This window comes from Marmota monax, unplaced genomic scaffold (assembly GCF_021218885.2).
Source record: "Marmota monax isolate L192 unplaced genomic scaffold, Marmota_monax_Labrador192_F-V1.1 WCK01_AAM20220418_F8-fsc00020, whole genome shotgun sequence".
Classification (NCBI taxonomy): domain Eukaryota; kingdom Metazoa; phylum Chordata; class Mammalia; order Rodentia; family Sciuridae; genus Marmota; species Marmota monax.
Genome location: NW_026692912.1, coordinates 15,459,190 through 15,479,921, shown reverse-complemented (window position 1 = coordinate 15,479,921; position 20,732 = coordinate 15,459,190). Strand labels below are relative to the sequence as shown.

The window sequence follows — 20,732 nt, the reverse complement described above, 5'->3', positions numbered from 1 at the left end:
GATGGCTTCCAGGTGGCCGATCCTGCCTTCTGTGGGCAAACTTCTGCTGATGGGTTCCAAAACCTGGGTAGAGTATTCATAGTTTGGCCTAGATTCTTAGAGAGGTTCATGACACAGAAAGGCCACAGCATGTCTCATTGGTTCAGAGTGTGGCCTCTGGTGTCAGAGAGATCTGGGTTCCAATTCTGATTCTTCCCTTTAATAGAAGCAAGACAAGTAAATAATCTACTTCTCGAGCCTTGGTTTCCCCATCTGCCAAAGAGGGATAATGGCATTTCGTCAAAGGACTGGAATGTGATAAGTCCCTGGCAGTGGAGGCTTCGATGCTCAGAGCTTCCCTTCCTACCCCTTTTGCTTATAGCAAATGCCATGTCTGCTGGCAGCGACGTGCGATCACAAGGGCATTTCATTTGGCAGTAACGAGTGTGATATTATCCCTCCACAAAGCCTTCATTACAGTGCTGCTGACAATACCACAGATAAAGCAGGGATGCCCCTGCGTGCCAGCCTCCAGGTGATTATCACATTTGGGTAAATTGCCTTTTGTCTTGCTGGAGAGATGACGGGAGGGAGCTGTGCGGGAGACTCACTCTGCCATTTTGCAGAAACCGCTAGGGAGGCATCATGGAGAGGTAGCTGGGTTTTCAGAAAGAGCTGTGGCTGGCAGTGGGAAAGCAGGGCTCTGGCCCCAGCTCCACATGGCCAGGATGTGTGGGGTCGGGCATGTGATTTGCCTTCTAGATCTCAGGTTTCTCACCTGTCTGAGAAAGGCTGTGATTTCAGATTGGTTTGGCAGAGGCATTGAAAGTCCCTTGGTCATTGGCCAGGTTTTTTGTTTGTATGATTCTGTGGTTCTGGTATGGGAACCAGGGCCTCTCTCATGCTAGGCAAGTGCTCTACACTGAGCCACCTCCTCAGCACTCTGGTCATTTTTTTTTTTTAAAGACAGGGCCTCACTATGTTGTCCAGGCTTGACTCAAACTCCTGAGCTCAAGTGATCCTATTTTTCTGTGTTATCATGAGGATTAGATGAAATGAAATGAAATAATGCCTGTAATGTGCTCACATCAGCACCTGGAACATAGCAAGCAGGCAGTAAACACTGGTTATTATTATTATCTTTATTTTTCACCTGAAATTGAACATGGATACTTTTGTATATCAATAAGGTTTATCTCTCTGCTATTTTTTAATGTCTACATTGTATTCTATTGTAAGAATATACCATATGTTATTTAACTAGTCTCCTTCTGTTGGACATTTGAGGTGTTCCCAGTTTTCAACGTGTTTAAACAATGCCAGAGCTGGGTACGGTGGTGCACACCTGTGTAATCCCATCTACTCAAGAGGCTAAAGCAGGAGGATTGCAAGTTCAAGGCCATCCTCAGCAACATAGTGAGACTATCTCCAAAAATAAAAAGGGCTTAGGACATAGCTCCCTGGTAGAGCTCCCCAGGTTCAGTGTCTCGTATTACAAAACCCACCAACTACAATAATGCCAAGAAACTTTAGAAGGCCAAAGTGGTCTTTCATTTCTAGGTGTTCACTCTGCAGCTTAAAAGTCACCCTCTTCTAAATTGTCTGGGGAGCAGATAAACACCAATGCTGGGGCTTCTTGCCCATACCTCTTTGAATAGATGATCTTGGAGCTGGCCAGTCAGAGTGGAAAGAGGAAAACCTTGGAAGGAGATGAGACTGAGTGTGAATCCTATTCCTGCAAATTTCCTGGGGAATTCTTTACCTCACCAAGCCTCAGTTTCTTCATTTGTCAAACAAGGCTCCCAGGAGGATTCCCCCCCTCGTCTATAGAAGGGTTCAGGGCATGGTAAATGCTCCTTCAATGTTACCTTTCATTGCCATCGTCATCTTCATCTTCCTCGTTCTCATCCTGGGTGAAGCCCCTGTCACCTCCCAAAGACTCTGAATCACACAGTAGGTCACTGCTCAGACCCCAATTCACACCCCTTCTTTCCAGTGTCCACTTAACAGTGTACATTCAAATGAGGCTTACGGTTGATTTTAAATTCTGTCTGGAACCCATAGGTTCAAACGCAAAAAGGCCCTCTCTGCAAATAATCACTGGTGTGTGATATTTTTAAGAAGCCAAAGCCATTGTTTCTGATTGAAGGAAAGTTGGTGCTATTTTGAAGAGCAGCGCGATTAAGCGGTGGCGTTATCTCTTTAACCATTGGGAATTATATGCTGTTTGAAAGATTTGTGAGCTCTAGGACATTTGCCAGATGTGCTTGATTCGACATTTCAGACAACAAAGGGGATAATGTTGGCGGGAATCTTGACGGCATTTCTGATGATCAGGATATTCTTTGAGGATGGTACTGAGACCTTTCGGGGAAGAATTTCAGCTTTCACATAAACTAATTTGGGATGCTCACTCTCTGTCTTCCACAAAGCAAATTTAGTTCATTGTTAGTTGTATATGTTAAAATGGTTATGAGGGTTTTTTCTTTGAATATTAATAATGTGCCTTTCATCGGAGACACTCGCATGGGGTATCATTAATTGGGGGGAGGGAGTAAGGATTAGTGGTGCAGTTATTTTGCAAATGATTCCTACGAGTAACGTTGAGGCAAGCAACAGTGACATGAAAGAAATACACATACAAACCGGCAACACGGCTTGGGCTTAGCCTTCCTGAGAGGATTGAAAGAGACATGTAGGAGGGGGCAGGGTTAGTTAATCTCCCAATTTCCCATCATATTAAAGGCAATTATCTCAAATATCTTCAAATGTTTCCTTACTGGCTCTCAGTGTATAAAGAAAGGACCGCTTTTCAAATAAGGTAGTATCTCATTCTAGGGACCATAGTGTTTTTGTCTTAAGACTCTAAAAGGACCTTTTCATTCATTTAGGAAGCTTACTGAGCTCCCCATGCATTCTAGGAATTGTGCCTGGTGGAGGAACAACTATGAATCAGACATGCCTCTGTCTAGATAAATATGCATACAGAATAAATTAGGGCAATGCTGGCAAGAAGGACAAAAGGAACAGTATATATTAGTCAGTTTCCTGTTACTATAACAGAATACCTGTGACAACTTATAAAGAGGAAAGTTTTATTTAATTCATGCTTCTGAAGGTTCCAGTCCAAGACTGGGCAGCCCTGTTGCTTTGGGCATCTGGTGAGGGCAGCATATCATGGCAGGAGCACATGGTTGAGCAAACAGCTTGTGATGACAAGCCAGAAAGCCAAGTGGAAAGACTGAGGGTCTCCTTGGATGGCATGTGCCCAATGGCCTAAAGACCTCCTATAAAACCCCACCTTCTAAATGACCATAGCATTTCCTAATAGTACCACCGTAGGTACTAAGCCTCCAAAAATGGACCTTGGGGGATACTACCCATAGTCAGAACACATCAAACAGGCTTTGGGAAGATTTGGGTTCAAATCTAATTTTGTCACAAGTTGTGTAACCATGAGCAAGTTATTAACCCATCTGAGACCAGGTATAGTAATTATGGCTCATGCAAATTACCCTATTGAAAAGAGTAGGTGAGGACTGGGGTTGTGGCTCAGTGGTAGAGTGCTTACCTAGCATGTGTGAGGCACTGGGTTCGATCCTCAGCACCACATAAAAATAAAATAAAGGTATTGTGTCCAACTACAAATATATATATGGAGAGAGAGAGAGAGAGAGAGAGAGAGAGAGAGAGAGCAGGTGAGATAAGCTGGTAAGCTCCTCCACGAGGAGCATTCCTTTTCCACCTCCTGTCTCTGAGTTGTGGATGAGCAGGGGAAGCTGCACACCTTTCTTTGGTGATTACTAACAAAGATGTCATGGCTTTCTGTTATTTGCTAAGCATTGACAGATGAGGAGGAAGGTGATAGGTGGAGAAAGGAGGAAGGGCAATCTGTGCTGGGGGAATATGTAAGGAGGTAAAATGTGCAGGATTTGTGTCCCAGTGCATGTCAGCTAGCCTGGCTGGACTAGGACAGGGGATAGAAGAGGTCAGAGGATGGAAGATGGACCTTCAAAATTAGGCCAGGACTGAGAGCCTGCAGAACCCAAACTCCCACCAGCATTTCATTTCCCAAGTGAAAACCTGTGGAGGCAGAAGGATTGAGAATATCTAATCACATTTGTCTCCCTAGAGACTTCTTTGCTCTGCAGCAGTTAGAAAAAGCTTAACAAACATCAGGGCTTAACTTTCTTCTCTCTCCTCCAGCCTGAGTGAACAATTATCCTAACACCAGACACAACTACCGATCACTGCACACCTGTCCTGGCCCAGGTGCTGTACTATGTATTTTGCATACTGAATCTCATCTTTCCTAACCACAACTCCTCCAGAGAGGTATATTGCCCATTTTACAGATAAGGAAACTGACATTCTAAGCAAAAGTAATCTACTTATGATCACACAGCTGGTCCATGGTGGATTGGGGACTAGAGATCCAAACCCAAGCAATTTCAAGAATTGGAACAACCGAACAAAAACTTTGCAGACCAGATGTGGTCTGAGAGTCACTGGGTTGAGACCTCTGATGGCTGTTAAGCTGCTTTGAAAACTTGAGAGTGCTTAGAAATACAGTAGATTGCTTTCATTATTCAGAATAATAAGTTGTATATTATGTGCCAGGTATTGAATTTTGTATAATTGGTTGAAGAATACAAGGGACTTGCAAGCAGGTGCTCTGCCTGCCTGCTTGCTTTTTCTTTTACACTTAATCAGCTCCAACTCATGGGACTTGTGTGAGATGCTGGGGACATAGTGAGATTCAGATAGTCACATGGTTCCTGTCCTCAAGCAGCTCCCAAATAAAGATACTTCCATTGTCACTGGATAAGTACTGTTAGGGAGGCTCGGGAAGGCTACAGAGGATAGACCTCTAATGCAGTCAGGGCAGTGGAGAGGGCCAGGTGGGTCAGGGAAGGCTGTCTAGACAAATACTCTACAATGGCTAGTCCTGACTCCTACAGGGACTATGAACTAATTTAGTGCATAGCAACCTATATTTAACAGAAATAAGTAGAGGAGAAAAAACCATAATACATTGTATATGCAAAGATACACACATGTGCATGCATGCATGTGTATGTGGGAGAGAGAACGGGGCCATGATATAAAATTCTTTACTGTGAGCTATATAGTCAGAATATGTTGCCTGCCCTGATCCTTTGGCATGTTGTAGGTGTTCAAAGCCTTTTTGAGGAGTGGAAGGATGGATTTAAATTTTTATAGGCTGAGGCAGGGGGATGGCTTGAGCCCAGGAGTTCAAGGTCTGCCTGGGCAGCAAAGCAAGATCCCATCCCTCACACAAAAGAAAAATGATTTGCACAGCAATCCAGCAAGGTACCACCCTTCCCAATTAAGAAAGACGTTCTCCAACACCCACATCCAGTAAATTGAGCATGTTTTTAGTTTAGCAGCAGCTGGGTTTTATCAGTTAGGCCTAAAGCAAGCTTCTGACTAGGGAAAATGAGCCCACAGGAGACAGGGAAAGAGCCGAGGTCTGAAGAGAGGCCTGAAGGGGAACCGAAGGCAACTCTTTGCTGGTGCCCCAGTCTGTGACCTGCTAAAAAAATAAGTGCCCAGCCCTGACCCACCCAAGTGGCATGGCTTCTTAATAGCAGTGGCAGAGGCACTGTGTTTACTGTGGAATGGCCTCAGTCACCCACGCCAGGCCCAGAGAGCCACTAGCTCCTGCCTCAGGATGCCAACAGGAAGCACTGTTTATGGAGGCAGATTGGAGAGAAAGGCCCTGAGCAAGACAAGATGGACAGAGTGCAGGTCAGTCCCTTGCAGAGGGACGTGAGTCAGGGGTAATGACTAGGTGTCCAAGAACAGAGGCTCCCTTTTAGTGGTTTTCAGGACACTCTGAACTTGGTCCATCTTATAATATCAGGACCAAAATATCCTTTGGCTATATTCTCCTCCATCCTCGACTCTTAAGGTTGGAAGCACCCTAGAAATTATCCAGCCCAACTCCCTCATTTTACACATGAAGAGAAAGGGGCCCAGAGAGGGAAGGCACTGATACAAGGTCAGCTGGCAAGCAGCCGGCAAAAGAGGTAGGGCCAGGACTGGGAATCCAGATGCCCCTCTCCCACCATCTTACCAGAAAGGTCTTCTATCTAATTTTGCCCGCTTTGGCCTCTAAACAGAGAAGTCTTTCTAAAGGACAAAGCACTTACTAGGCTATTTGCTAAGACTTTCCCTTAGTCCCCACTGTCACATGGCGAAAAGACACTCAAGATCTTTCACACTGCTGTAACCCGGACTCTTGGGCTTCCTCTCTTGCTCTTTTCCCACTCACATATCATAATCTCATGATCCTGAACTACTTGGGCTCCCTAGAGGTAAAATATTCTCTCCCAATTCTAAGCTTTTACATGTGCTGTTCCCTCTGTTTTTAACACTCTTCCCAACTTTGGGTATTTTTCTGCTCTTTTCTAAGTTTTTGAATAGATTCTGGTTATTCCAGAAAACCTCCCTGGCCTGCTGGCCTCCAGACTTAGGTGTCCCCACTAACTTCTCTGGCAGTGACTCTATTATTATGACTTACTGTACCATTAGTTTCTCTGCTCCTTGACAGATGATTCTGACATTATTACCACTACCATGCTTAACAGGAGCCAGATTCACAGCTGGTACTCGACAAATACCTGCAGACTCTCAGTGTCCATCATTCTATAGGCTTCCTAAGAATGGTCTTCTCTTCCCATGATGTGTTATTAGCTTAATCACCAAGGATGGCTTCTTCTGCCCACAGGATTCTGGGAATCATCATTTCTTGTTCTCAAGTCATAACATGCTTTTTTAATGCTTCTGTGATGGACACAATCTCTACCGGGCCTCTATCTCATTTCTCCTTTGGGGGAGAGGTGAGGTATCTTCGGGAAGAATGATTGCAACTCGTTATACAAGAAAGCATAGAGAACATGTCTGTAGAGGGCGGGTGAGGATGTGGACTGGGCCAAATAGAAGCTGCTCACTGGCCCCCTGTACTCTGCTTTGCCATGCGGGGCCTGGGGCTGACTGGACTACACTTCTGCTTTGCCGACAGCTCTTGCGGAACCGAGGAGTCACATTCTTTTCTCTTCTGCTTGATGTTCATGTCAGTGTTGCTCAGAGTGACACTCATTTCATGTCCAGTTTCCAGGAGTTTTTTGTTTTTACCTACACTCCCAGAGTCAGCTTCATCCTTCTTTTTGGAGGCTCTGCTGACCAGTGTACCCTTCTCAGAGGCCAAGGGTCCCAGCTCTGCAGGGCCCCTCCTGAGTGCTCCCAAAGAGCCAGCCCGGCTGGACAGTGCCCTCTTGGAGGCCTGACTGTGGTTCCTTGAGGTCCCTCCATGGACCTTCCAGATCCTCCTAACCCAGGCTCTTGATGCCGGCCCGAGTCCTGGAGGCAGGACTCCTCCTGCAGCTGCTTGCTCTGCTACCTCAATGTACCCCATTTGCTTTTTGGGTTTCCAATAGCCACTTAGCGGAGCTCCCGATATTCAGTTCTTTCTGTTTTCTGGCTGGCCCCTGACTGATACAAGTGGAAACAAGGTAGACAGTCCCTTCCCACATGGATCTGACAGATATTAAGCAAATAATTACAGAAATGAGTCGTTAATTACAGTTGAATTTTGGATACCTGAGGAAAAACACAAAGCCTTTTTGCATATCAAAGTCCTGAGAAGCCTTCAATAAATAAACCTGGTCAGGACTGCTGGATGTGACAACGCCTTAGCTCATCTGACCAGGGAAGCCCGCAGTGAGCCTGTGAGCATTCAGCAGAATTAGTGCTCTACAGAGTAAACAGTGCTCTGTGTTCATGGAGAAAGACTTTAAAGAAACATGAGTCAGGACAGTCGGGGAGCACACGTTGGCCCGGTTCCTCCAATGCCCCAGCTCCGGGATTCCAGCCACAGACATGTCAACCATTTGTTTGCTCTAATACCTTCCTCAGAGGCAACTTTCTGATCATTATGGCTGTCATTATTGGAGAGGATGCTGTCCACAACCAGTAAATCCATTCTGGTCCATTCGTGAGTTTCTTTCTCATGACAGAGCAAGGTTTCTGGACCTGAGTCTCTAGAGGGACCAACGATCCCTTAAGACCATATGCAGAATGTGCGTGTGAACATGTGTACTTGTGGGCATGCATGTGTGGGCATCAGGTCCCACAGCTACGGTTATTCCTAGTGGACTGTGACTCCAGGAAAGGGATTGAACGTTAAGGGTCATTGCATTACACAAAAATGTTCATGTTCTTATTTGTGCGCTGGGCTCCTGTGAGTTAAGGCACTGTACATCAGTCCTTCTCAGCCTGCTCAGCTTTGTGTTCACTTCCCCACTTGAACCCTCCAGCTGGCTGTGCCCAGCGGCCTTCCTGGGCCACGCGGCATTGCTCCTCCCTCTGCCTGAGTCCATGCTCCTTCCTCTGACAGGAACCCTTTCCCCTTGCCTGGGCTCAATTCCCAGTTACTCTTCAGGCCTCCACTTAGTTGTCATATCCTTGAAACCTTCTTTGACGGGCCAGTTCTGAACTCGGAACTCCTTAATCATGCTTCCATAGTACCGCTCCCACCTCTCTGGGACACCTATTTTCCCTCCTCCCAGGGCCATACTTTTCCTTCTGGTGGTGCCTACTCTATGACACAATCAATTGTTTGCAGGCCTTGTCTGCTGCCTGTTCGAATCGAAGCTCCATAGGGAAAGGGATTCGTGTCTAGCTTTGCTGACCAAGCCCAGTGTCTAGCACAGAATAGGTGTCCATTACATGCTATTGAAGGAATGCATGCAAAAATGACTACTTCGGTCCTTTCAGTGCTACACTCACTCGTGCCATCACAGTTAGATGTCCTTGACCCCACTCTAAGACTATGTGCAGACTTACCAGCACAAAAAGTCCAATTTTTGTCTTGTCATCAAAAAGTTCTTTCTGATCAAATGCAAAATCTTATATGTGGATAAAGAGAAGAGAAAGCATGCCAAGGGTGTCAGAATAAACCCACCTGCGTTTCTCAGAAAGTGGTTCCTATAGTCCTTAATTATCCGCGTGTTGGGGTCGTAGAAGCCATCTCCACAATCATAGGAGGCTGGGGGAATTGTTCTTGGTGGGTCCATGTTGGTGAGTTGAGAGATACCTTGAAAAGGTACAACAAGCGATTAGTTTACTACCAAGGCCCAATCCAAACCAATGCCCCCTTGAGACCCACTGTGGATGGATGCTCATATTGAACTAAACGTTCCCTGGGTTAGAAGAAAACCAAGCAAGAACAGAGATGCAAGGAGATTTCTGAAAATGGGCCTGTGGGCAGGATCTTGGGAATGCTACTCTGTCTTTCTCCTGATCCCTACTCTTCTCCTTGCTCCTCTCCTTCTTGGATTACCTTGATAAAGGATTCAGGTTCTGGAGTCAGCGAGACCCTGAGCCTGATTCAGAGTTGCCCAGGTGGACAGGAGGGCAGGTCCAGGAGAGGGATGGCATTCAAAGTGTGGGCAAAGGCCACAGGTATGAGTCCTCCAGCTTCACTCAGAAACCTTGTGGAGCAGAGTACATAGGAGGGAGAATACAAGGAAGGAAATGGGTCAGGGGGACAAGGGTCAGAGAGTGGAGAAATTTGACTCTTACCTAGTTACCACAGTGGCTGCCATTTATTGAGTGATTATTTGTGCCAGGCATTATGCTTCTCTCATTTCATTTGCTCCTCAGAGCAACCCTGTGGCTCCATTTTATAGATAAGAAAACCAGCCGGTGTGGTGGTACACACCCGTAACCCCAGAGCCTCAGGAGGCTGAAGGCAGGAGGACTGCAAGTTGGAGGCTAGCTTTAGCAACTTAGTGAGGCCCTAAGCAAGTTAGTGAGACCCTGTTCCAAAATTTAAAAAATAATTACAAAAGGTCTGGGGATGTGGCTCAGTGGTAAAGTACCTCTGGGTTCAATCCCTAGTATAAAAAAAAATTTATGTGTGTGTGTGTGTGTGTGTGTGTGTGTATAGAGAGAGGGAGAGAGAGAGAGAGAGAGAGAGAGAGAGAGAGAGAGAGAGAGAGAGAGAGAGAGAGAGAGAATGATGCTCTGAGAAGCCAAGGGGTCAAGAGGAACAGAGGTAGCGTTCCCAAGGTAACTTGCCCAAGGTTACCCAGCTAGGAAGCAGTCTGGCTCTGGAATCTGTGTGCTAAGTGCCTGTATCAGGAGAGGCAGGGCCTGGGTGCAGCCCCAAGACATGGACCCTGAGATGCCCAGGAGGGAAAGAGGAGTGAAAGCACTTTGTGTCGTCAGCACCTTGAGTGTTATCTTGGAATGCTGTGGCCTGAGTATAGGAAGAGGTTGGAATAAATAACTTCTTAAGTTCCTTCTAATTGTAGACCCTGTCATTCCCTGTTCTCTGGACGGACAGTTGAATGCCCACATCCACACTGCCTCATGTTTACAGCTCAATGTCCTGCTGAGTAGGTGCTCTAATGTTGGCTAATGATAACCCCTGGCCCTGACCCCAACACCATGCATATTGGCTAATGATTAATGAGCATTTATTCCATGCTAAGTTCTTTACAGTCATTCTCTCACTGAAGCCTCAGGCCAATGCCCATTTCACAGATGCTCAGAGAAGTCAAGGGTCATCCCTAACCATCACCTTGCCAAGCAGCAGAGCTGCCCTAACAATGCCTGCCTTCTGAGGCAGAATGCAGAGTGATATGGGAAAGGAGTGGGCTCTTAGGACAAAGCTCCTCTACTGGGAGTCCCTGGAGGAGAAGGGGAAGGCCAGAGAAAGGTCACCACACTGCCTCTGAGACTGGCAGAGGCTCCCCTTTGGTGAAACCAACTGCCATGTGAGGGCTGAATTCTCTTCACACACGTGGGCTCTTTGTCCACAGGCCTCAGTTGGGGTAAAGAGCTCATGACAAAGTCTAGGCCCCATCACAGTCACAGCTAACCCAGGAGGAGAGTGGTACGCAAGGTTCTCAAGTTAAACCTAGGCTGGCAGCTCTGGGTCCTCCCCTACCAGCCAAAATGGGTTTGTTGATGTCATTACCTTGATTCCTCAAGTGTACTTCTCTCCCTCCACTGTGATGTCAGGAGTATTATCCCTTTGACAGAAACTCTTTACAGAGCTCCTCCTATATGCCAGGCAATCTGTCCCTTAATAAGTCCAAGCTCTGTATTGGTGTTGCTCACAGCTGGCTTAGGAAGATAGAGCCAGAACACTCCTGATCTCAGCTCTGGAGGAGGGTCACAGCTGCTTAGTGACATGCCATGGGGAGACCCCACCCAGTCTAGAAATTCAGGGAAGGGGTTTCTGGAAAAAGGGACATAAAACTGAGACCTGAAGGTTGGGAAGGAGTTATTTGAGTAAAGTGGATGGGTTAGAGCATTCCAAGTCAAAGAACGGCAGGAAAAAGCTTGGTGTCTGTGAGGAACAGAGAGGAAGCAGCCATAGCAAGAGCAAGAAGGGCCGAGAAGGGTGGGTAGCTAGGGAGAGCTTGGGGACATCAGCAGGAGCTGGTGAATGAGTTATTTTTAAGAATTTGGACCCTTGTTGGAAGCAGTGGCTCATATTTGTAATTCCAGTGACTAAGAAGAGTGAGGCAGGCAGATCTGAAGTTTGAGGTCAGCCTGAGCAGCTTAGCCAGAGACATGGTCAGTCTCAAAACAAAATATAAAAAGGACTGGTGATGTGGCTCAGTGATAAAGTGCCCCGGCTTCAAATTCCAGTCAGGAAAAAAAAAATGAATTTGGATCCTTACCTTTGGGGTGGTAGGAAATACTCAAGGTTGGAGGTTTGGGAGGTGGTAACCAAATTTATACTTACCAAAGATGCAAGTGATTGCAGAATGGAGACCAGCCCAGGAGGAAGTGTGGGATCTTTTTAAAATCTATTGTTTTTAGATATACATGATAATAGGGTATATTTTGACTATATATATATATATATATATATATATATATATATATATATAGTGCAACCATTACAATTTGATGCCATTCTTGTGGTTGAACATGATGTGAAATTACACTGGTTAGGTATTCACATATGAGTTTAGGAATCAAGTGGGGATCTGAGGAGGTTAGGTAACCCAGGGGAGCAATGAAGGAGGTCTGGAATAGGCCATTGGCAGAGGATGAGCAGAGCCCTGACAGAGGTTCGCACAGAGGTGCTCAGTATCTGTTGAATGAACAAATGAAGGAACATATTTGAGGTAGAATCTTAGGACCAGGTGATCTATTGCGCGTGGGGCAAAGGGAAGCTGAGAGGTAGCTTATCTGACACTCACTGAGGTAGTCATCACTGGGGAGACAGGGTTGGTGAGATGGTATTGAAACCAGAGCAGACAAGCTGAGGGACAACCCATGGAAGGGAAGCTGGATGGAAGAATCTGAGTCTCGGGGACTTTGATTTCAATTTGGAAGCTGATGGCAGTTGAAGGTTAGAAGTGAAGGGAGGGGGATAGAATACTTACTACTGATGGGAAACCTCATCAGAAATAATGGGGGGTGTTGAGATGAGGAGACACAGCGAGACGAAGAAATGGGGGAGCAAGTGTCAGGACAGGAAAGGGAGAGAAGGCAGGACTCTTGGCCCAAGGTCACAAAGCCAAGAAGTAAAGCAGCTGGGAATATGAGTTCAGGTCTATCTGATTCTAATGCCTGGATGCTTTCTGGAAGTTTCTTCCTTGTTGGAGAGTGACTTGTCCAAGTTTATGCAGCCATTGAGAGGGAATGCTAGGATGGAACTCCGACCTTCTGGCTCCATCATGCTGTCAACTGCACAACACTTTCTCTCCTAACCTAAATTGAGATTTTTTTTTTTTTTTACAGTTTTTGAAATCACTTTGTCACCTGTCATTTGGAATGTATCACCTCAGCTGTGCTCAGAACTATGCTCTACTTGAGATGCACCCAACCTTACATGAGTCTTAGAAACACAGAGAGCCCCTTAAGACACCATTCCCTGAAGGCAGACACTTGGTCCAGCAGTAGCCCTCTGGGTTGGAAGGTGGCTTTCGCAGGGAGGTATTGTGATATGGAGAGGGAGACTTGGATCCCAGATGAACTCTGCCACCAGGAAACGTGTCCAAACCTCAGTTTTCTCCTCTGTGACATGGGACTGGGAAGGTTGTCCAGGAGGGTTCTCAGGAGAGTCAAGAAGACAGGGATTCCACGGAGTCTCTCCTAGCCCCAGGTCCACAGAGCACATACTCCATTGGTGCTGCTCTTTGCCCTTATCTTTCACTTTTTAAACTATTTATGTATTCTTTTTTTGTACCAGGGATTGAACCCAGGGGCGCTTAACCATTGAGCCACATCCCCAGCCCTTTTTTATATTTTATTTAGGGTCAGGGTCTCATTGATTGCTTAGCACCTTGCTAAGTTGCTGAGGCTGGCTTTGAAATCGCCATCCTCTTGTGTCAGCCTCCCCCTGAGCCTCTGGGATTACAGGCATGCGCCCCTGTGCCTGGCCTGTTTACATATCTTTAGGGTTGCAGTAGGTACCATAAATAGAAACAGCTACCATGTACCGTGCACCTGCCAGGCACCTGCCAAGCACATGCGAGGCGCTGTTCCATGCACTTCATAGGAATTATCTTATTGACAACCATCTTGTGAGGTAGATGATGTTATCGTTCCCTTTTTGGAGGGGAGAAGCTGAGGTGCAGAGGGGCAGTCCCTTACAGTGCCCGGCTAGTAGATGGAGCTAAGATTTGAGGACTGGCCTTTCTGGCTCCAGGACCTGGCTCTCTTGGGTTCTGCTGCCTCTCTCTGCTGCTCAGTTCCCCCACTCCTTGGGTTACTTCAGTAGGCCATGACACTATTTAACACTGCTTTAGTTTCCCTCTCAGTTTGGGTGTGAAGGAAAGGGCAGATGCCTGGATACCTGAAGGCTTCAAGCCAAAGCAGATCTCCGTGTAAAACCTCCGGTCATAGCCATCGCAGTAGTGCCAGTTCTTAGCATCGTACTGCAGCCCATCTGCAAAGGTGTATGTGCCCTGGAAGACAAAGAACACACGTGCTCTTGAGGAAGCAGGAGAAGGTGGATGTCAAGGAAGAGGTGGGTTCTTACTGCCATAGAAAAGAGGTGATGATCGTCACAATTATTATGGTTGTGAGGACTGGAGGGAATGGGTATAAAGTTCTGAGCTCTGTGCTTGCCACCCAAAGGATGGGAACTCTGTGAATTTAGGTAGACAACCCATTCTCTTGGCCCTCAGTTTTCTCATTTGTAAAATTAGAATAATGATGGTGTGTATTTAATAGGGGCGATTGAGAATTCAATGAGAGGTGCAGGTAAAGCACTTAATACAGTGCCTGATTGTGATAGTTAATTTTATGTGTCAACCTAACTGGACTAAGCAATGCACAGATAGCTGGCAAAATATTTCTGAGTGTGTCTGTGAAGGTGTTTCCACAGAGATTAGCATTTAAGTCAGTAGAATGATTACTTTAGATTGCCCTCACCAGTGCAGGTGGGCATCGCCAAATTGTTTGAGGGCTTAAATAGAACAAAAAGGCAGAAAAGGGACCAATTCTGTCTCTCTGCCTGAGCAGGGACATCAATTTTCTCTTGCTCTTGGACACCAGCACTTCTAGTTCTTGGGCCTTTGCACTTTGACTGGGAATACATCATTGACTCCATGGCTCTCATCCTTTGAGTTTGGACTTGAACTTCACCACTGGCATTCCTGGGGCTCCAAATTGCAGAGGGCAGATTGTCGGACAGCCTTCATAATCTCATGAGCCAATATCTCTTAATAAATCTCTCTATATATATGTATAGTGTATATATACATGTGTTTGTGCATGCCCTTTTGGTTCTCCAGATAATTCTACAGACATATTAAGCACTCATAAAGTTACTTATTTTTTTTTAAAAGAGAGAGTGAGAGAGGGAGAGAGAGAGAGAGAATTTCAATATTTTTTTATTTTTTAGTTATCGGCGGACACAACATCTTTGTTTGTATGTGGTGCTGAGGATCGAACCCGGGCAGCACGCATGCCAGGCGAGCGCGCTACCTCTTGAGCCACATCCCCAGCCCCATAAAGTTACTTATTATTCTTTTATTATCACAGCCGAAAGTTCAGCACCATCAGCCACAACCCTTTGTCCAAACATGTGCGTTCTGCTTTTGCTGCATCCATGCTAAAGGGAATCTCAGGATGCAGAATCTACACTGGCCTAGGCATCAGGAAACATGGGTGGAAATTCCCACAGTACTATTAATTCACTGTGTGACCTTGGGTAAGTCATATCCCCTTCCTGAGGTTTAGCTTCTCCAAGTTATAAAATAAGAAGTATTTCTTAACCTTTTTTAAGGTTATGAGTCAGGGCCCAACACACCCAGTGAAACTTCATGAAAGCTACGGATTCTTTCCCAGAGAAAAACATACTCCCATACACATAGAAACTTTTGTGCATAAACCAGGTTCACTGATCTCTGAATTCTATCCATGGGCCACAAATTCCAGGTTCAGACCCCTTGGATTAGATGATGTATGACAGCAGCAGAGCTAGCGCTTATTGAGTACCCACTCTGTGCCAAGAACTTGGCAAAGTGCTCACATATTTTGCTTTATTTATTCTCACAACCTCCTAGGAAATGCCTAGTACTACTGTGGCAGGCTGAATAATGGCCTCCAAAGGGGTTCACATACGATGGGACTTGTGATTATGTCAACTTGCATGGCAAAAAGGACTTTGCAGATGCAATTAGATTAAGGATCTTGAAGTGGGGGAGATTCTCCTGAGGTATCTGGGTGCACCAAATATAATCACAGGGTCTTTATAAGAAAGAGGTAGGAAGGTCCGGGTGACAGAAAACAAAATGATGCAAGCAGAGGGAGGGAAGAGGATGTGACGAAGGAAGCAGAGGTGGGAATGAAGCATGGTGAGGAGCCAAGGAATGCAGGCAGCTTCCAGAGGCAAGGCAGCACATTGTCCCCTAGAGTCTCAGGAATGCAGCTCACTCAGTTTAGACTGCCAACTTCCAGCTCTGTGAGATAATAAGTCTGTGCCTATTTAAGACACCAAATTTGTGGTAATTTGCTATAGCAGCAATAGACAATGAATACAACCAATGTCCCTGGTTTACATATGAGGAACTCTAGTCTCAAGAGAGGTAAAGTCATAGGCCCAAGGTCAAATAATAAGAGGCATAGCAGGATTCAAACTCATCATAGCCTCCTCAGGGACCATTCCAGATTGAGAGGGAGAATATTCTAGAATATCCTAGAGAATATTCTGGGAAATCAAGAAGTGGGAGAGATACAAAATAGATATGGGTGGGTGCTAGACAGGGAGGCAGAGCATCACAGCAGTGTGTGTGTGGGGGGGCTCTTCCTGTCCAAGGATCCCTCTCTGCCTCCCCCATCTGTTCACCTTGATGGCCAATCCCTTTTCCCAGACAGCGTCATATCGGCTCCCGCTGGGGAAGTACAGGGTTCCTTCGCCGTGAAACATGCCGTCCTTCATTTCCCCAACATATCTTGTTTCTGTTGGGAGGATGTATTCAGCTTTGCCCTCCATCCTGCAAGGACATAGGAAAATCACTGAGCCCTGTAGGAAGTTAGTCCTCGATTTCACGCGTCATCCTCTCAGCAATATTCTGTCTAAAACCCCAAATTTTGTTTTGTTTCCCTCAAAAATCCTGCTTAAGAGGGGGGGCAGAGTTCAGTCTGTTCCTTCTCCCTTCACCTGAAGGCTGTCCTGGAGTTCATGCTGTTCAATGAAATACCTTCTTGCTAGGCCCAGAGAGGGTAGGGATGTACCCAAAGCCACACCATAGAAACTGAAATGAAGGCCAGGGCTCAGTCAGCAGATTTTTGACTTCCCTATTCCTCCTCACTAAGCCACAATTGGGATACTTGAAAAAATATGAAATTTAGAGATAGGAGATATGGGTTTGAATACAGCACCTTTTCTAGAAGGATCATCCTGGACACTTCCCCAAATTTCTCTGTCTCTATTCTCCCCTCCCTTCCCAAAGAATATTTCCAGAGCACCTGCTGTGAGCCAAGTGCTAGGTCGAGAGCCAAGCTGCTGGATACAGCACAGACCCAAGCAAGGCGGACGCCCTCCCGGTCTGCACGAGGGACACAAGTAAGCAATTGCACAATGTGTAGCAAGTGCCCTGCAGGAAATCATGGGTGTGTACAAGAGTACACGGCAGGGACAGCAAGGACAGCTGGACCAGGGGACCGGCTTCTTCATGGGTGCAACTAATCTCAGTTCTGAGGTCACCCCTGACAGTATACGACAGACAGTTTTCTTAGTAAACGGCCTGACATACAATGAGTTCTTTAAATATGCTCTTATTTATTTATTTTTGTGGTACTGGGGATTAAACCCAGAGCACTCTCCAATGAGCTCCATCCCCAACCCTCTTTATTTTTTATTTTCAGACAGGATCTTGCTAAATTTGGCCTTGAACTTGTGATCCTCCTGCCTCAGGTTCCCAAGTCTCTGGGATTACAGAGGTACATGCTACACTATGCCTGGATAAGAGCTATGTTTTAATTCATTCCTTTTCCATTCCTCCCCACTGGCTGAAGTCACCTTCCCTAAACTCTGTTGGAAGCTCAGCACTTTAGGCCCTGTGCTGCAATTAAACACCTCATCTCCTGTGTTTAATCAGAGCCTCTAGAGAGGAACAACTTGCTCTCAATTCCTAGGACCACGCTTCCCTCTTAAACAAGTGCCCTGCAAACATCTACTGAGTAAGGAATGAAGGGAACAGAAAGTCCAGAGAACTGATGGAATGGGTGCCACAGCCCCAAACATGAGTGCCCGGTGGGGAAGGCCCAGCTTCCGAGCCTGCAGACCTGGGTGTGGGCTGCTCCATCTCTGCCACCTTGTCAGCTTCCTCCTTCCCTTTCCATCCCTCTTTCTTTTCCTCTCTTCCTCCTTCCCTTTCATTCTTTAATTCATTCAAAGTTAAAAGCTTGGGGCTGGGGATGTGGCTCAAGCGGTAGCGCGCTTGCCTGGCGTGCGTGCGGCCCGGGTTCGATCCTCAGCACCACATACAAACAAAGATGTTGTGTCCGCCGAAAACTAAAAAATAAATATTAAAAACTCTCTCTCTCTCTCTCTCTCTCTCTGTCTCTCTCTCTCTTTCTTTAAAAAAAAAAACTTTCATTCTAAATGTGAAGTAAGTTAAAAAGAATGCAGAAAGCCACTTTATAGTGAAGACTTCAATGCCTAATGAGGATATGATTACCATATTTCTAGTATCTACCATTTATTCTCCTATTAATTCATTCGGCCAAAATTCATTCTCTACTACAAATATGCACTATGAGGAGTGATACAGAAATGAAATCGATTAGATTTCCAACACTGAGTCCTAGAAGATCTTTTAGTGATTCCTCCACTGCCAGAATTGGGTAAAGTGTTGAACTTTGTCTTTTCTGGGGCTCAGCCCACTCCCCAGTTTTCCCTCCCATAACCCCTCTAAGCCTACCCTACCTCTGGCCAAACTGATAATCTGCTCTTCCCTACACAAGTCCTCTGGGCTATTGGTCCTGCTGTTCCCTCTATCTAGTAACATTCTTCACCTTGATTCTCCACCCACCGAAATCCTACCCAACCTTCAAGGTTTATTTCAAATATCATCTCTGTGAAGCCAGTTGGGCGTGGCTTCTGTGGAGGCAGCAGGGCTCTACAGTGGAAAGCAGGTGGTTGTAGAGACAGATAGGCCTGGGTTTTAACACCTGCTCTGTCCAGTGCTAACCAGGTGACTTTGAGCAAGTTATGTAATTACTGACTCTTACTTTTCCTATCTGTAAAAGAGGATAATGATGCCTACCACACAGAATTGCTTTAAGGAAGGGAAGATGCAGGCAAAGGCACCTGGAGCATAGTGGTCACTACATAAATGTTATTGGTCTCCCTTTGCCCCCTGCGTTTGTAGGTCTACCTTAGCACACTTCTTGTGCTGCTTTGCAGTAGTGTTATCTAGAATTCAGTTCTGTAACTATTCCAAAGAAACCATGATCTTGAGGGAAGATCCTACATTAGTTTTTTATTTTTTATATTCACACATGGTACTGGGAAATCATCTCTCTTTTATTGTTGTTGTTGACCAGCTTTATTGAAGTACTATTGACATACCACAATATACACATATTTAGCATGGACTATTTGGTAAGTTTTGACATACACTCAGAAAACCATCATCACAATAGACATAACTAATATATCTGTTATCCTCCAAAATTTCTGCATGCCCTTTTGTAATCCTTCCTGTGTGCCCCTCCCCACAGCCTTCGTGCCTAGGAAAACACTCATCTGCTTTTTGTCACCACAGATTAGTTTGCATTTTCTAGGATTTTATATAAAGGGCATCATACATCTTATTTATTTATTTATTTATTTATTTATTTATGGCAGTGTTAGAGATCAACCCAGGGCCTTCTGTGCTAGGCAAGTGCTCTACCACTGAGTCCCCAGCCCTGTGTGTGTACTTCTTGGTGTCTGGATTCTTTCTTTCTTTTTTTTAAAATATTTATTTATGTATCTTTAGTGTTAGGTGGATACATTAGTTTGTTTTTATGTGGGTGCTGAGGATCGAACCCAGTGCTTCATGCATGCTAGGCGAGCACTCTACCACTGAGCTACCACCCCAGCCCCATGGATTTTTTCACTCAACACAATTCTTCTATAATTCATTCATGTTGGTGTTGTGTGTACCATTTATCACTCCTTTTGTTGTGTAGTGTTCCCATGGATAGACATGCCACAATTTGTTTATTCACTTGCCTATTAATGGGACACTTGGGGGTTATTATCACAAATAAATGTGATAACATTTATGTAATTTATAAATGCACTCATATATGTATGTTTGTATGGGTATGTATTTTCATTTAAGAAATGGTCAAACTTTTGCAAAGCAGCTGTAATCTTTTACATTCCCAGCAGTAGTAGGGAGTCTATACAAACTAAATGTTAAATATCAACTTCTTATTGTATACAGAAGCTACTCTCTTCTTTAAATTCTAAACGAAAATTACCCCTTCTCAGCCAAGGGGAAAGTGCACACTTTCAAGAATTCTGCCACTTACCTGATGAGCTGGACAAGTATCTGAAGCTCTAAACCCCAATTACCTCTAAAGTGGAGCTAATGACATCTCCCTTGCAAGATTGACTAAGGGTTAGAGATAGAACCCCAAATTTACTATCACCATCTCTAGAAATCTCTGTTGTAACCCTGGCTAGACATTGATCTCTTCTTCCTTTTAAAATTTTTTTTGTAGTTTAGATGGATACAATACCTTTATTTTATTTATTTATCTTTATATGGTGCTGAGGATCAAACCTAGGGCCTCACATATGCTAGGCAAGTGTCTACCACTGAGATACAACCCTAGCCCTTCTTCTTCCTTAAAAAAAAAAAAAAAAAAACTACTGGAATCCAACAACCTGTGAATAAAGCCCACAGATTCCACCAAATTCTCACTCTTCATTTCTCCTTCTTTACAGTCCCATGGTAGATGTGCTTCACCCTTTGAACAACTACCACTTGTTTGGCAATCTATTTCATCCTTATTTTCCCCAGCTATAACACAAAGATTCCACCTTCATGCAAAGAAGAGTAGCCATTTCTGTGTTCTCTGCTTCTCTCCATCGAAGCAGAACCGTGGTTATCTGTGTTACATTTACTTGCCACTCTATCTTTGAATGAGCTTTTTGAGGGCAAGGATTATGAACAGGGTAAAATCCAGAGCCTGGTCCTTGGAGGACAACCAACATTTGTTGAACTAAATAACTTTTACTATTTGTC

The 20,732-nt window shown here is 45.2% G+C and overlaps 1 protein-coding gene across 3 annotated transcripts in view; it reads right to left on the bottom strand.

Annotated features, from left to right (window-relative positions):
* Positions 1 to 20,732, bottom strand: part of Morn5 (MORN repeat containing 5) — a 32,640-nt gene that overhangs the window by 10,897 nt on the left and 1,011 nt on the right. Inside the window, exons 1-4 of one of the 3 annotated variants that reach the window (XM_046451866.2) lie at positions 16,954 to 17,005; positions 16,331 to 16,478; positions 13,832 to 13,943; positions 8,969 to 9,100 (exon numbers count right to left, since the gene is read on the bottom strand). In XM_046451866.2, coding sequence (XP_046307822.1) covers positions 8,969 to 9,100; positions 13,832 to 13,943; positions 16,331 to 16,477 — 391 coding nt within the window. In that variant the 5' untranslated portion in view covers position 16,478; positions 16,954 to 17,005. Of the gene's footprint in view, positions 1 to 8,968; positions 9,101 to 13,831; positions 13,944 to 16,330; positions 16,479 to 16,953; positions 17,006 to 20,732 lie in introns of those variants that run through there. The other 2 variants (XM_046451865.2, XM_058581691.1) reach the window with 2 other exon arrangements.